The sequence below is a fragment of the Lasiodiplodia theobromae genome (assembly GCF_012971845.1).
Source record: "Lasiodiplodia theobromae strain AM2As chromosome Unknown scaffold_50, whole genome shotgun sequence".
NCBI classification, from domain to species: Eukaryota; Fungi; Ascomycota; class Dothideomycetes; order Botryosphaeriales; family Botryosphaeriaceae; genus Lasiodiplodia; species Lasiodiplodia theobromae.
In genome coordinates this window covers 20,809-36,412 of record NW_023336531.1, presented here as the reverse complement: position 1 = coordinate 36,412, position 15,604 = coordinate 20,809, and the positions used below count along the sequence as shown (strand labels likewise).

The 15,604-nt window shown below is 54.8% G+C and overlaps 6 protein-coding genes across 6 annotated transcripts; 1 reads left to right on the top strand and 5 right to left on the bottom strand.

Moving 5' to 3' along the window:
* Nucleotides 1-122: 122 nt before the first annotated feature.
* LTHEOB_11526 (MFS quinate transporter) lies at nucleotides 123-1,763 on the bottom strand (the record flags this gene model as incomplete). The annotated part of the gene is made up of 3 exons (XM_035508292.1): nucleotides 123-517; nucleotides 585-1,688; nucleotides 1,745-1,763. 3 exons carry the CDS (start codon nucleotides 1,761-1,763, stop codon nucleotides 123-125), a joined length of 1,518 nt encoding a protein of 505 aa, XP_035365849.1.
* Nucleotides 1,764-2,378: 615 nt separating this feature from the next.
* LTHEOB_11525 (Sarcosine oxidase protein) lies at nucleotides 2,379-3,845 on the top strand (the record flags this gene model as incomplete). The annotated part of the gene is made up of 1 exon (XM_035508291.1): nucleotides 2,379-3,845. The coding sequence occupies one exon, from the start codon at nucleotides 2,379-2,381 to the stop codon at nucleotides 3,843-3,845; it is 1,467 nt and encodes a 488-aa protein (XP_035365848.1).
* An 87-nt stretch (nucleotides 3,846-3,932) lies between these two features.
* Nucleotides 3,933-5,034, bottom strand: LTHEOB_11524 (Ankyrin repeat protein; the record flags this gene model as incomplete). The annotated part of the gene is made up of 2 exons (XM_035508290.1): nucleotides 3,933-4,445; nucleotides 4,501-5,034. The coding sequence occupies 2 exons, from the start codon at nucleotides 5,032-5,034 to the stop codon at nucleotides 3,933-3,935; spliced, it is 1,047 nt and encodes a 348-aa protein (XP_035365847.1).
* A 1,348-nt stretch (nucleotides 5,035-6,382) lies between these two features.
* On the bottom strand, nucleotides 6,383-7,351 carry LTHEOB_11523 (Class ii aldolase adducin domain-containing protein; the record flags this gene model as incomplete). The annotated part of the gene is made up of 2 exons (XM_035508289.1): nucleotides 6,383-7,026; nucleotides 7,111-7,351. The coding sequence occupies 2 exons, from the start codon at nucleotides 7,349-7,351 to the stop codon at nucleotides 6,383-6,385; spliced, it is 885 nt and encodes a 294-aa protein (XP_035365846.1).
* Nucleotides 7,352-10,431: 3,080 nt separating this feature from the next.
* On the bottom strand, nucleotides 10,432-11,918 carry LTHEOB_11522 (MFS transporter; the record flags this gene model as incomplete). Its single annotated transcript, XM_035508288.1, has 4 exons — nucleotides 10,432-10,879; nucleotides 10,937-11,261; nucleotides 11,319-11,677; nucleotides 11,734-11,918. The coding sequence occupies 4 exons, from the start codon at nucleotides 11,916-11,918 to the stop codon at nucleotides 10,432-10,434; spliced, it is 1,317 nt and encodes a 438-aa protein (XP_035365845.1).
* Nucleotides 11,919-13,153: 1,235 nt separating this feature from the next.
* On the bottom strand, nucleotides 13,154-15,017 carry LTHEOB_11521 (Cytochrome P450; the record flags this gene model as incomplete). The annotated part of the gene is made up of 5 exons (XM_035508287.1): nucleotides 13,154-13,581; nucleotides 13,674-13,962; nucleotides 14,024-14,526; nucleotides 14,599-14,851; nucleotides 14,907-15,017. The coding sequence occupies 5 exons, from the start codon at nucleotides 15,015-15,017 to the stop codon at nucleotides 13,154-13,156; spliced, it is 1,584 nt and encodes a 527-aa protein (XP_035365844.1).
* Nucleotides 15,018-15,604: the final 587 nt, after the last annotated feature.

Genomic DNA, 15,604 nt, shown 5'->3' with positions numbered 1-15,604 from the left:
CCAGCTAGACATTCAATCACCTCCTGTTGGAGCTGGGGACGTACCGGTGATGGGCTCTCATGACCTAGTTCCATTACATATCCAGCAAGAAAAATAAATAGATTGCCTATCCGAATTTAGACCTACTTAACAACATCTGTCTTTCCACTAAATTCCTGGTCGATGTACTCCACTCCCCCTACCTCTTGTGAGTCAATAACGTCCATCCGCTTCCGCTGAACCTTCGCTTTGCTCCGCATCTGCCAAAATGGGCCTTCAAACAGTGCATCCAATTGCTCCAAACTCAGACCAGCCGTCTCAGGCACCGCGAAGAAGACGTAAACGAGCGCAACGAAGCACCATCCAGCGAAGAAGAGAAAGGTACCCCAATTATGCATGCTAGACAGCATCGAAGGCGTGCCTTTGTTAACGCCGAAGTAGAAGAGCCAGTGGAAGGTCTGCGTAAGTGCGCTGCCGAAGGAGCGAATGTTGTTGGGCCACAGCTCGGCGCCAAAAATGTAGGGGAGGACGAGGAGACCTGAAATGAAGATTATCAGCGTCTGCATGGAATTTTCCTCCTGCACCGTAGCTATCCCCAGACTTACCCACTGCGTATCCGAAACCGTGGATGTAGATGGCGGCAATGGCGGCCTCGGACGCGCCTGATGCCACGGCGCCGGCTTGCTTGTACTTGAGAAACGCGCCGATGTATATGTCCGAGGTCATCTGCACAATGATGCCGATGAAGAGTGACTTGCGGCGGCCGAGCGCATCAACGAAGAAGAAGGACGCGATGAGCGTGTAGAAGAACTTCGCCATCGAATACATGCCAGTCAGGAACATGGAGCGGTCGGTGCTGCCGCCCTGCCCGATCATGGTGAGGATGGGCACGAGATAGCTCGTCACGGAGTTGGCGCCCGATAGCTGCGCGAGGATGTAGCAGAGGCAGGATTGCTGCAAGCGGCGCAGGTTCGCGCGCACAAGGAACGTTTCCCTGAGAACTGCGGTCATTCCGCCGGCGGCGGCGTCACCGTATCTGCCGTGCTCGCTTTCGATCTGAGCACGGATATCTGCTATTTCCGAGGCGACTCGAGGGTGATCCGCTGGCAGCCCACGGAGCGCGACTAAGGTCTGTAGTGCTTCTTCCTCTCTGCCCTTGATCATCAACCAGCGAGGCGACTCGTACATTACGAAGAAGCTCGCGACGATGATGACGGCGATGATGATGCAGGGCACGAACCAGACGACCTGGTACTGCAGTGTGCTGGTTGCGATATGCAAAAAGCTGGCATAAACAACGAAGCAGCTGACGGTCAAGCTGAGGAGCATGACGACGCTGAACCAGGTAGCCAGCAATCCGCGTATTTCATGTGGTGCAACTTCGACGATGGACATCGGGCCGGTCACTGTCAGGGGCCCGATGCCCAGTCCTGATACGAAACGTGCAGTATAAAGTGCGCCGAGATGACCATAGGAAAAGGTTGCGATAAGTTGGCCGACGATCCAGATGGCCATATACAAGCGAAGGGACCAGAGACGACCGATGCGATCGTTTATGAAGAATGACAGGCCGGATCCCACGCCCGCGGTCAGGTAGACAAAGGAGATGAAATTCCCGATTTCGGACGGGTTGGCTCCAGAGGAGATGCCAAATGCATGCTGAAATCCCGGAAGTGATGGGACGATCGAAGATGAGCCCTGATCCCATGCTAAAGCAGAGTCAGCTACGTGAACCATATGAACCAGATACGAGAGGAAGGCATACTGATGGGTATACCGGACATTGCGTACAGCGCCGCCGTTACCAGGAGTCGCCGGTTGCAAATGAGCTCCCGCGGAGAGCTCCTAATGACACGAACATATTTCGCTAGAGTTGAGTCAGATAGAATTTTCATGTCTGCCCCTATGCTGGTGAGGTCCGCCGCTGGAGGTGGTGTCGATGCGAAGTGGAGAAGAACGAAATCATTTCCGGGTTCTCGGAGATATAGTAGCTTTCATCATATCCCTGCGGATATGTCGTCGAGATAGTCTTCTTGCATCCTTGCAAAGATTTCCATGTGCGAGGGGCTGATAACGCGTCATGTGAACGGCCTATCGCATCCATGAACGGCCGGAGTCGGGAGAAGCCGAACCCCACCATTTGCACTACAGGGACAGCCCGAACTCCGCCATGTTGGCCTCCTTATCGGAAAGCCCGTATCCTCTCCGTATTGTGGCGTGTATATTCGGCTTCGCCTCCCATCGCTAATGCTCTACACAAACCATCTCCTTTTATAGTACTTAGGCCGAAGTCTAACTTGTTCTATTTTTTGTGCACACGGGAAAATTCATTCAGCTTCCAAAAAGCAGCGACAGCAAACTAAAGAGTTAGTGGCTGACTTGAGAAGTCCCCTCAAATCATGGCACGCATTCCCCCCAGCAAACACGCACCCATCATCATTATTGGAGCGGGAATCTTCGGTCTCAGCACAGCAATTCATCTCGCACGCCGAGGCTACAAAAGTGTCACCATCTTCGACAAGCAGCCGTACGACACCACGCTCTACTCATATCTGAACGGCTGCGATGCGGCTTCTGCCGACATCAACAAAATCATTCGCTCAGCGTACGGCAGCCAGGTAGAATACCAAGAGCTGACCTTTGAGGCCATCGAGGAGTGGAAACAGTGGAACGACGAGCTTGCCAGGGGTGTGGACCTGCCGCCAGGCCTGTCGACCGAAGACCGAGTGTTCTATAACACCGGAAACTTGAACATGGTAGACGGGAATGAGCTTCCCGAATTCGAACTGGCGACCATACGGTCAATGGAGGAGTTCGGGCACAAAGACACGCAACTCATCACCACTGACCCGCGCTGCATCGCTATCGCGCAAGCGAGGGGCCTGGCAGCCGCGATGGATCCGTTTGAGCGGGCGAGACGAGGAAAGTCCAATACCGGAGTCCTGGATTCAACCGGCGGCGTCGCCGTCGCGGACAAGGCATGCAGAGTCGCGCTGCACAAATCCCGCAGGTACGGCGCACGATCTATTTTTGGCCCGAGGAAAGGCGAATTCGCCGGCTTCGTGACGGCTGCGACTGGGGACGTGACTGGCATCGTCACGAAGGATGGGAAAGAGCACCCTGCTGCCCTCGTCATCATGGCCTGTGGCGGCTGGACGCCGGGTCTCGTCCCGGAACTGGATGGTCTCTGTGAAGCGACCGCCGGCTCAGTCGTGCTGTTCAAGATACCGCGAGAGTCGAAGCTGTGGGACCGCTTCGCGCCTGACAGGTTTCCGACGTGGTTGTACAAAATGCGCGACGGCGCCGAGGGAGGGCTGTACGGCTTCGCACGCGATGAGCGGGGTTACTTGAAGATCGGATATCGAGGCACCAAGTACACCAACCCGACTACTCAGCATGATGGGAGGGATAGGAGCACTCCAATCACGAGGTGGAGCGAGGGTGATAAGCTCACCCAGATACCCAAGCAGGCCATGAAAGTCATCCGCGACTTCGTGGACGAGTACCTGCCGGACTTGGCAGAGGAAGGTATCAAAGTGGCGACGACGCGCGTGTGCTGGTATACGGATTCGTTTGACAACCACCTTGTCATAGACTACGTTCCCGGCCAGAAGAATTTGATGGTTGCTACGGGCGGCAGTGGGCATGCGTTCAAGTATCTACCTGTCATCGGCAACTGGGTCGTTGATATCATCGAGAATACTGGGATGGAGAGACCTCAGGTAAAAGCTTGGAAATGGAGAACTCTTGGAGAACAGAAGCCAGTGAACATACTGATGGAAGGTAAGCAAGGAGCGAGAGCTCTGGGGAACGTGCCCTTGACTAGCGATGCGGATCTGAACGGAACGGCCACAGCGAGACTATGAGTTCGTATAACTTGAAAGAATTTGGATATTGAGCATTTGGTGGGAATGTGCAAGGTCCAGTGATTTTAATTGATGATGATCCCTTCTCTATACTTGTCGTTTCTCCAAGCGGTCGGCGTTCACTGGCGAATTGGCATTTCCCGTCTCGAAATACGCCCTGATATTCTCAAAACACTCCCTTTCTGCCTTTTGATACGCGATATCTGTCAAACCTCCTAGGTGAGGTTGCAGTATCACGTTTTCCTGCCCGAAGAACCACGGATCCACGTTCGGCTCGTTGCATAAAACGTCCAGCCCTGCTCGAGCAACTTTACCGTTCCCAAGAGCCACCTTCAGCGCTGCTTCGTCAATCACAGCACCGCGAGCAGTGTTGATCAAGAACGCGCCATGTTTCATTGCGTCGAACTCAGCCGTGCTAATGAGGTTCGTCGTCTTCTCATTCAGCGGGCAGTTGAGAGAAACAATGTCCGAGGATGCCAGGAGCTCGTGTAGCGAGCCGCAGTACGTGGCGTTGTACTTCTCCTCTTCAGAGGTAGGCAGTTGGCGGCGGTTGTAGTACTTGATCTTCAAATTGAACACGGCCGCCTTCCTTGCAAGATGCTGTTTCATTCCATCAGCCTCACACTCAGGAAAAGCCTCATCCCTTCAAACTCACCTTACCAATCGCACCCATGCCCACGATCCCCAGCGTCAAGCCCGCCGGATCCCTCGCCGGGATCAATCCACCATTGGGCCCACCTCTCCACTTCCCCGCTTTCGCGCTCTTCTCTGCCTTGCTAGTATTCCTCAGCGTCGCCAGCAGTAGGAAGACGGCCATATCGGCCGTCGCCTCGGCAACCGCGTTGACGGAATTGCAGAACACAATGCCCTGGCGGCTCATCCAGTCCACGTCGAACTCATTGTACCCGGCGCTCGCCGACGTGATAATCTTGCAGCTAGGCGCGAGGGCGGACAGGAGCTCTTCGTCGAATGGCTCGTAGGGTGGCGTGCCCATGCGGATGATGAACGCGTCGATAGGGCCATTCCGCGATATCAAGTCTGGGAGGCCCGCGATCGTTTCGGCGCGATTGGCAGCTGGTAAGACAGAGTATTGGAAGCTCTGAGCAAACGAGGCGAGGTAGTCTTCGCCGGCGAAAGCGGGCGTGCCGAGGCACACGACGTGCGGCTTTCGGTCTGCGATTGAGCCCATGGTGTTGACTTGGGGTTCGTTTGAGCGTAGGCAAGCAGCAGAATAGCTGAAATGTGCACCGAACTCGTTGGAAAAGGAATGAGAAGTCTTTTGGAGCTGTGCAGGCCAATCACGTGATCAACGGGGTGGCAGTGGTGTTACTGGAAACAGCCTGGTTTGCATCAACAGATTGCAGCACGGTAAGTTGCGAAGAGTGACTCGGACTCAAGACGTTATCTTTAATCTAAACAACATGCATCTCCAGTTTTCGAATTAGACTTGGAGATGCAGCGGGGTGGAGTTTATGGATTCTCCCGAGCTCCAAAGGTGGGGTTGGTACGGCTACAGGGTCCATCTTCCCGAAAGCTCGGGGGAATCCGAGCTGGCCTACGTCATACGACATCACAACATAAGCCCTCAGTGTTGGGTGATTGCGCTTTCCCAACAAGACAAGTGAGGGGATGAACGGATTTTGGGAAAGACATGTAATCCTGTTGTCCAGAAAATCATCTCTCGACCTTCGAGCCGCAGTTTGTCGGTATTTTGAATGGGGAAGTTACCAAACCTAACCTCGTTTACGAAAAACTCCATTTTGAATGTCCGTAATGTCTTCCTCAGACCTCCCGCCTCTCGGCTTCCTTGCCGTTGAAGTCAACATTCACCGCCCCCCGGGTGATCCGTACAACCCACGCACTTGGCCCTTTCCTTTGCTTCACGAACTCGTCCCAGGCTCCCAAGAAAAGCAGATAGTCTCAAAGGAGACCTACGACGCCGAATTCATCAATCGCTTCGTCGCTTCCGGGAAGAAGCTGGCTGAGAAAGGCTGTGTTGGCATCATCACGAGCTGTGGATTCCTGGCAATGGCGCAAAGGCAGCTGAGCGAGCGAATTGGCATCCCGATTGCAACAAGCGCGCTGGTGCAAATCCCAAGCATTCGAGCATTTCTGGGCCCGCAGAAGATTATCGGTGTTTTAACGTATGACGGGGAGCGACTCGGCGAGACACACCTGCGAGAAGTTGGTGTTGATCCTGCAACGATCCGGATCCACGGATTGCCAGCGACTGGCCACACACGGAAAGTTATACAGGATGGTGTGAAGTACGATAGCACGGAAATGGAGCGGGAAATGGTTGATTCGGCGGTAAGGCTTGTAGAGAGTATCAGGGAAGAAGGAAAAGAAGCTGGCGCCGTGGTATTGGAGTGCACCCAGATGCCACCATATGCGGCTGCAATTCAGAAAAGAGTGGGAGTTCCTGTGTACGACGTATACACGCTGGGTCTGTGGTTCTATTCAGGACTGGTGAGGAAGACTCCTGCATCATGGATCTCGTAGAAAAAAAGTAAAGTGCTTCATTGATTCTCTCCCACTTAAATCAAGAAATCCCCCTGCGTTTCTTTCAATATCAGCCGGTATTCCGGCTCGAATTGCATGTACATGACCTCCGGGCTGCCCGTACTCCTCTTTGTATACCCGGCCTCCTCATCACCAACAATTGTCTTCTTCAACTGGCTCCCATCCGGTGCCACAGCGGCCTCAGTCAGCATCTGGCAATGACACGCGCGCTCCAGCGCAATGAAGAACGCGGCCGCCTCCGCGACAGTGCCGCCGCACGTTAGGCTGCCATGATTCTGCAGAATGATATTCTTCATCGTCGGCCCCAGCGCGTCGGCCAGCCGCGCGCCCTCCTCCTTCGCAAACACCACGCCGCCAAAGTTCGCGTACACGGCGAGGTCGTCGTAGAACATGCAGCTGTCCTGGTTGAGCATGTCGATCGGCCGCCCGAAGTTCGACCACGCCCGCGCGAACGGGCTGTGCAGGTGGCAGGCGGCGTTGATGTCTGGGCGGCGCTCGTGGATGGCGGCGTGGATGATGAAGCCGGCTGTGTTGATCAGCTTGTCTGCGCCGCCAACCCGGACGCCCTGCGCATCGACGCGGACCATGTCCGAGACGGTTAGCAGGCCGAAGTGCACGCCGTAGGGGTTGATCCAGAACGTGTCTGGCTCGACGGGATCTACGTTTAGAAAAAGAATCAGGCGAAATGGTCGTCGGAGAGGATTGGATGGGTTGTTTTCTTCTTTTTTCTTTTTTCACGGACCTCGAAGGCTGATGTGGCCGCTTGCGCCGTCGGCAAAGCCGAGTTTTGCAAAGATGCGAAATGCGCCCGCCATTTGTTCAAGCTGCCATTTTCGTTGCGCTTCTTTCGTCGCAGGCCACGGGATGTGGTATCTACTACGAGACTCGCTACTGGATGTGCCATCAGCTCTATTCAGAATTGATGTAGCACTTTTGACCGGCGCTGCGGACGTGGTTTCAAGATACGTGGTGGTGGACGACATGATGCGTGGATTGAGGAAGCCACAATAGCTCAATGCACAGTAGAGATGATCGGTAAAGGTGAGTAGCTGGCGTGGTGCTGGTAAGAAGGTCCCCGCACTTGGCATCCAGGAGCTGTCGGGTTCTCCCGAGCCACCGGAAACAATATCCGATCGCTTTTCCGATCACCCCACCCGGGTTGCCTCAGAAGCTCAAACATCGGCGTTCCTATTGGTGTAACTTTTGGTTACCAATCGCTTGGCAAAGAAACCGTCCTATCATTCTGCTGCAGACGAACTTTATGGAACTCGAAGGTCACGTTTAGGTTCCCAGAGTGCAGCAGCGCGTTGATGGGAGAATCCCACAAAACCAGGTCTGGTGAGGTTCAAGTGAAAGGCTCGAAAGTGGCCTTCAAATGACGAGCGCTGTATGATCAATTGATGGCTGGAACCACGGAGATTCCGTACTGTACGCCTCGTGAAAGTTTGCCTTTGATGTAGCTTGAATACGTCACCTAGCCAGTGAAATCCCCCAAATCCTCGAATCCAAATTCAGGCTGTTGGAAGTCTCTCATTCCTTGCAATAGCTCGTTGAATAGCCACTCAGTCTCATGAGGTACCGAGAGATCATTCAAGCCCATATCCCAACCTTGGGATAAAGCCGCGGGATTTCCTTGCTGGTGTGTGCTCCCTGCGTCTGACCGATGTGAATTGAAATCCGAAGCCCTACTTCTTTCATTGCAGACCATGTCGATTGTCCTCTCAGACAAGGTCTCGAACGCATCCCTGTAAGGGGTCGCTTGACTCCAGCGCTCCGCAATGACGATTAGCACCGTGTTGCAAGCCATACACGTGCTAATAACATCGGACTGCCTAGAATTTAAGCGAACCTTTGCTGATTTCCACAAGCAGTAGAGATACGTCATTCCACCCACGAAAAGGATATGAAGCGAACCCCAGGTGAATTGGATGGTCGGACTTTGGTAAAGCTTCCTGTACAGCAAACACATTTCTCGAGCCCGGTGGGCGCAGACTGTGAACGCCTGTTCCACGTTCTCCTCGTGTCCTGGCATGGTTATTTGGTGCCGGTAGAGCAGAAGGATAGAATGGTCATATGCGATTTGGAACCACGACTGTGAAGCGAACACCGATAGCGAAGAGCCAGGGTCGTCAATTGGGTCGGGTATTGCAGCATACCAGTCCTCGAGCTCCTGACGTAAGCGATCAACCATTAAATTTTCCGTCATCCTGCGAGATGGCGTCTCTGTAGTGGCAGTTTGGTAGAGGTTGGATGCAATTTTAGACCACAGTCGACGGAGTCTGATTACGTGAATTGCTCCGGTCATGTAGGTTGGCGGATCATCGGGTGATAAACGAGGCTCCTTGCGAAGACCGTCTCTGGCGATATACTCATCCTCGAGGTCCAACGGCATCTCCACATCTATAGCATCATCTGGAATGCCCACAGGTCGTCCAAGGATGCAAGAAGCCACCCTGTCAATGTCGTAGGCTACCCAGAAGCATCTGCGTGACATTTCAGCAGCGACAGTATCTGTATGCTTGTGATACTTTGATATGCTTCTGTGGTAGCCGAGCTCAATGCAATGTCGGATTGCCATGCCTGAGAGCTTCCACAAACTGACACCGACTGGTGATCTTATGGAATAGACTGCACAGGAAAGAATACTCTGTACGGACTCAAGTCCATCGAGATCAAGGACTGTAGCTTGGTGGTCGAGCGCCATGACATAATAAGCCTCGGCTACATCGCGATGTGCAGGACCGAGGGCCAGAGACCCAATTGCGTATACCATCAGGACAAAGAACAAGGCAAGATCTCCAGCTTCAGAGAGAGCATTGGCCGCATTTGCTCTGAGACAAGCTTGTTCCCAGGCCAGAAAGGTAGGCTTATGGAGAAATGGGTATTGCGGATGAATGTTCTTGAAATATGCCTGGGTGAGGGTGGTAGCCAAAGCCGGAGAGGGAAATGACACCGACAGTGTCCGCTGGATGTCCTGCCCGTGGGAATCAGGAATTGGGCCACTGTGTTGAGAGCTCCCGTGACGTTTTGGAAAGCCCATAGTAGCGCTCACGATGCGCGAGAATGAGACGGCGCAGGATGAGCCGAAGTAGTGCGGCTCGCGACCCGCCGCACTGAGACACAGAACGGCAACATCGGTAGTCAGGTCGTCGAGCTCCTCACCCTCGATATCTCTCGCCGCTCCTGGAAAGGGACCTTGCAGAGCCGGCGTTTCATTCCCGGCTTGGGGTAGTAAAGAGCCATGTTGTCGCCTTGCATTTGATGCTTGACCAATATTTTGGGAAAGGCGCGGCTGATCAAATCCATTGAAATGATCCGATGCGACATCAGGCCGCGCCTCTTGCAGTAGACCCTCGAGATAAGCGACACGGGTCTCAAGCGATTGAAGGTAGTCTCTTGGCCTGTGCAATCCTGTCGCAGGGTCCTCGACCAAGCAATCTGGCATCTCTTAGTGCTGTTTCCAACGTGAAACAATTCAATAAGGATTACCTCGTCCAGTTCGAACACAAGTTTGACATTTTGGAACCTGGCCGTCACACTAACGTCGAGTCAGCCAATGTGCCGTCCCGTGCTGAAGAAGACCGATAAGACACCTTTAGCTTCTTGCTTTTACAATGGATGCAAGCGAGCATCGTCCGCTCGCTGAGGCGCACCCGCTTTGGGCCGAGGCGATCTACACTCATAGTAGTACTTTGAACAAACTGTTAGTAGTGTACGACGATGTAAAGGTGGGGTTGAAAGAACGAGTGCACATTAGCGTCGGCATCATGTACCTCGGGCCGATCTAGATAACTAAGCACAACGAACACTCTACAACGGTAGCATAAATCGATGGTACTATAAGCGTTGAGGCGAAATAAATGATTTCCCTACTTAAAGCAACATTATATTACAGATATCACGAGTACATTTTTTTAAGCCGTAACAGAGGATAAGAACAGACAATTTAATTATTATCGCTTCTTCTACAGCTACTTTTTTTTTCATCAAAACATATCTCGCTTTTGAGCGAAGTTCTACAAGATTGGACCGAGAGGTCGAGTTGAGTCCGTAGACACTTTGACTAATGATCAGCATTCCTCTTCTTCCTCAACACTCCCATCGCCCCCACCAAACCCGCAGAACCCACCACCATCGCCACGCCCGAAAACACAATCAACCCCGTCAAATCGTCGCCGCTCCCCGTGATGGCGCCCTGGATGGGCAAGCCAGTCAGACTGGCAATGGCGGCGACAGCGAAGTAGGTGCCGAGCATGGCGCCCAGGTCGGCGGTGTGGCCGCCGGCGACCTGCAGCAGGCACGGTGTGATGAGCGAGACGAAGGCGCCGCTGAAGAAGCCGAAGACGAGGGCGAAGACGATGAGGCCGCCCAGCGAGTGGTGCGTATTGATGGGCAGCCAGACGACGAGGACGGAGAGACCGGCGACGAAGGCACAGACGGTGATGACAGAGAAGTGGCCGACGCGGTCCGAGTAGAGAGGCGGCAGGATGCGGCCGAAGATGGAGGCCGCGCTGGGGGGACGAGTTAGTGAAAGCTGACTGGGAGCGGGGGCAAAAGCTGAGGCTTACTTGAGGATGGAGACGGTGTACGAGGCGACGGCGTAGGTGCTCTGGGCTTGCTCGGCGAACAGAGGCAGGTAGTTGAACGGACCGAACAGGCCCCAGAAGAAGAAGAAGGAGCCGCCGACGAAGAGGACGTAAGCAGGCTGTTTGAAGACGGCGACGCTGAGGAGCGTGCGGCGGCCGGCCCAGCCCTTTGGTTTGATCGGTGGCACGACGAGGACGTTGGCGATGGCGAGGAGCACACCGACCATGAGGGCGGTCCAGCGGATGGTGGCGCGGAAGCCGATCTGGTCGAAGAGCTGGGCGAGGAAAACTGGGAACACCACGCCACCTGCAACATGTTAGTGGACTGCCTGGGTTTGGGATTGGTGGGATCTATTCAACGTACCGACGGAGGACCCACTGGCGACTATGCCGACGGCGAAGGCTCGCTTCCGCTTGAAGTACTGGCTTGCAGTGACGAGGCCAGGCACGAAAATGCCGGCAGCGCCCAGACCGAAGCATAGACTTTGGGCTAGGAAGATCTGCCAGTACTCCTTGGCGAAGCTTAGGGCGACGAGCCCGACGACGGCGAGGATAGAGGTGGGCATGAGGATGGCACGGGGGCCGAACATGTCGACTATCATGCCGACGGGCTGTGAAAGGAAGAACATGAGGAAGAGTTGCATGGTAAGGATCCAGGAAATGGCCGATGATGAGGCCGTCTTGAGAATGTCCGTTTCGTAGACCAGTTGGAAAGTGCCGAGGCTGTGGGGACAAGATGAGTACAGATGCTCAAATCGGACTTGAAGGTTAGGACTCACGCATTGATGAAGCCGAACGAGCAGAATTGGCACAGCCAGCCGGCAGCAACAGTCTGCCAGGCGGCTCTTCCACCATCAGGCGGGTCAAAGGCTGCCGGTGGTGCGGGCTTGGCCGCTTCCTGGTCGGCATGTTGACGCTGCTGCGTGTCTTGCGGCGCTGACTTTTCGCTCGAAGCGCTCGACATGGCTGGATGGCTGCTGTGATTGCTTTGGGTTGAGTTTGGAAGAAGGCGTTAGAGAAACAACCTCTCTATAAAGTCATCTCAAAATAAGAAGAGGTGTTGGTGGTCCAAGTTTTACAGGTGCGGCTGACGATGATCGGTGGGTATAAACAGCGAGGGCGATGCACAAGAAAAGTTGTGCAAGTTGTATGAGGTGGGGAGTGCATAAAATGCGCACAACTCGCGCGCGGCGAAGCACCGAAACCCCGAGGCCGATCAAATAATGGCTCATGGTGTGAGACGTCGCCCCCAACTTCCAAGAACCCCACCAAAGCTTTTTCCCCCGCGACCGTGGCTTAGCTTGAAGAATCCATCAGCGCAAGGTACCTGACTCCATGACAAGCTTTGTTTCAAGCAACGTGGCGCGAAGGAACATGGGTGGGGCGAAGGAATGCTTCACTCGCCACTTCAACTATAGCGAAGGAATGAATAAATGCACAATTAACTTCGCACTAAGTAAAATGGTGCAACACAAGGAACAGTGCGCGCAATTCGATGGCATGATATAGACACGGCGCAGTCCTTTCGGCCCCATGTTTGGGGGCTGGGGAAAGAATTCTCCAACTGCCGCCGCCTAGCGCCACCCGATGGACCGGCCCGCAAAGCCAATGCGCCACCCCTTCTTGGCAAGGCTTCGCCCTAACCGCAACGCAAGATGAATCCATTGCACAAGATCTGCAGCGGCAGATCCACTACTGCCTGCTCCCAGGCTTGCTTACCGCTAGCCAACCATCGGATTCCTTTTTTTGCACACAATTGATCTACATTTTGCGGGAGGAGTATCCTCCCTGTTTAGCCTTTAACGATGGATGGGGTAGACACGTCATCGAGTTGGGCAGTCCTCTACGCTTCGTACTTTTGCAATTCGTGTTGTTTATTGGTCAGGGATATCCATGCATCAACGTGCATGAAGATCACATTCGGCTTCACGAAAAATGCTGTCAAACGAGCATAGCACCGGAGCTCGGTCTTCGGCAAGGTCAGGCACGCCGCGCAGCGGCACCGCAAAGGAATCCTTCTCGCACTCTACCATCGGCTAGAACAAGTCTCACACTCACGCAAAGCACCGCAACACTGACGAAGTAGCTAATAAAAGCAAAAAAATCATTCACTCTACCAATCCCCTATCTCCCATTTCCCCTCCTCCAACACACCCCACCCCACCCCACCCCAGCACCGCCATCCATCCTGCCATTCTCTCAAACAGGCACAAACCTCACCCTCCGATCAGGCGTCACAGCGAACCGATCCTGCCTCGTCTCGACCAGCCCCTTCTCCTCTTCCCTCGTCAGCCCCACACTCTCCAACCGCCACTCGCGCAGCACGGGCACCAGGAACGCCTTCATGATGACGCCGCCAAAGTTCTTCCCGATGCACTTGCGGCTGCCCAGGCCGAAGCGCAGGAAGCTCCAGCGGTACTCCTGCGGCGCGAGCGCCGCGAAGCGCTGAGGGTGGAACGCCGTGCCGTCGGGGGCGCCGTCGCCGTCGCCGGCGAAGCACGCTGGCTTCGTCCACACGGGCGACTGCGTGTTCAGGCGCCACCAGTCAATGATGCAGGGGGTGCCGGCTGGGATGGCGAAGCCGCCGACGGTGGTGTCGGCGGTGGCGTGCTCGGGGAGGGAGAACCCTGCAGGCCGATGTCAGTCTCTCGGTCAGGGGGCAAAGGAGGATTTGCAGCAGGGGAAAGGAATGTGTGTGGGGGCCAGGGCTGATGCTTACAGGCGGCGGGGCAGAGGCGGATGGATTCCATGCATGTGCGCTCGAGCAATGTGTCTGTCTTCTGCACGTAGGCGTCGGGGTCGGCGGCGTTGGCGAGGATCTCGGCGCGGAGCTGAGTCTGCGCGGTGCGGTTGCGGGCGAGGTTGATGAGGAGGAAGGCGAGGACGGACGAGGTGACGTCGATGTTGGCGAAGAGGATCTCGTCGATGGTGTGTAGAAACTGGCGTTCTGTGACGGAGCCGTCGAGGACTGATGGGTGCATCTTGGCCACAGGGCAAGAGAGCTTCTCCTGCAGAGGTGATAATCTGTAAGTGCGTGTGCCCATCAAACAACCAGAACTGCAAACTAACCTTTTCAGCCCTCTCGATAATCTCGAGATTGAAGTCCCGCCACTCCCGCTCAAATTGATCCATCAGCGCCTTCGACTCACTCGGCAACCGTGAAAACACCTCCGATCTCTCCGCCTTCCCAAAGAATGCTCTAAGCATGACTTTCTCATGAAGTGCATTCAGCTCGAGCAGCCGTTCATACGCCTTCTCTGACAGTGCGTCGCCATACAGCGCCAGCGCGACCAGCTTGAACGGCAAGAACCGGCAGGCTGTCGCCGCGTCCACGACGAACGGAGCGCCGTCGGCTCCTGCTGCCTTTGCCCACTCAGCGGGAAGCTCCGCCATCCACGCGGCCACCTCGCGTCCGAAGCGTGCGGAGAAGGCCATGGCCATCTGGTGCGACAGGTGCGGCTCGAAGACGCGGCGCATGGCCTTCCACTTGTCGCCGTTGAGCACGCCGACGCTGGAGCCGAGGACACGGTCGAAGTAGGGGCCCATGCCCATGTGTGGCGGCTTCGCGTGGCCTGTATTGAAGGAGCTGTTAGCGAGGTGGCGTGGCTGGCTTGGCGAATGGAAAAAAAGCAAAAAGCGCGCACCTTTTGACTCGCGGCCGAAGAAGTCCTTGACATGCTCGGGGCGGGTGAGGACCACTTCGGGCTTGCCGTCGTTCCAAGTCAGGTAGGGGTCGGTGCCGGCGAGGGCGACGCCTTGCTCGGACATAGCGTGGCCTTGGCTGAAGCGGACGAAGCGCGAGTTGAAGCTGAGTTCTTTCATTTTCTCGCCTTGGGCGTTTTTGAAATAGCCCATTTGCTGGGCGAGTACCTTGGCGAGGCGGTAGCGGACCGAATTCTGCCAGCTGCGGTTAGCGGTTTCCTGGATTGCGGCGTTGGGTGGTTAGACTGACGAATTGGTCATAGATGTAGATGGCCAGCAGAACGAGGCCAAGAGCCAGACAGGTGCCATAGGCGGACTTTGGAATCAGACCAATAACGTGGACTTGGCTAGTAGAAAGCATTGTTGAAGATGGTAAGAAATGAGTTTGGTGGGACAAAAAGAAGATGTGGATTTGTTGAAGTGTCTGGATTTTCTGGAGCAGAGGAAGTGTTTTATCCTTGCCTTCAGTCTCGAACCGCTTCCTCACGGATTTGGCTGCTCCGAATCATCGAATGACAATCGTCCAAGGACGAGTATAGAATCATGAGCATCGAATGATATTTTTGTCGCAACAGGCAGAAGCTGTATGTGGCTGTATCTCGCCCTTCAGTTGGCTTACATCGGGACCGACGGGACCTCATTCCGCATCACAGCCACCCGCCGCCGTCGTCACCCGTTGCGGAAATTGCCTATGAGTGAAACATGCCAACACCTGCAGCCCCAGACGGAGGATTCCATGGACAGACACCCAACACTGCCGATTACGAAAAAGTCAATCATGCAGAGGGCCCACAAGAAGCAATCTTCTGGGGCCTCGGCCAATCCTACATTGCTAGAATCAGAACACGAATCCTTCAGGAACACCTTATTGCCTAATCCGGTAAAACGCTCACGACTCTCTAAATGTAGACGCGTATGAGCACCATCAGGCAGGCGATGCATGTAAGG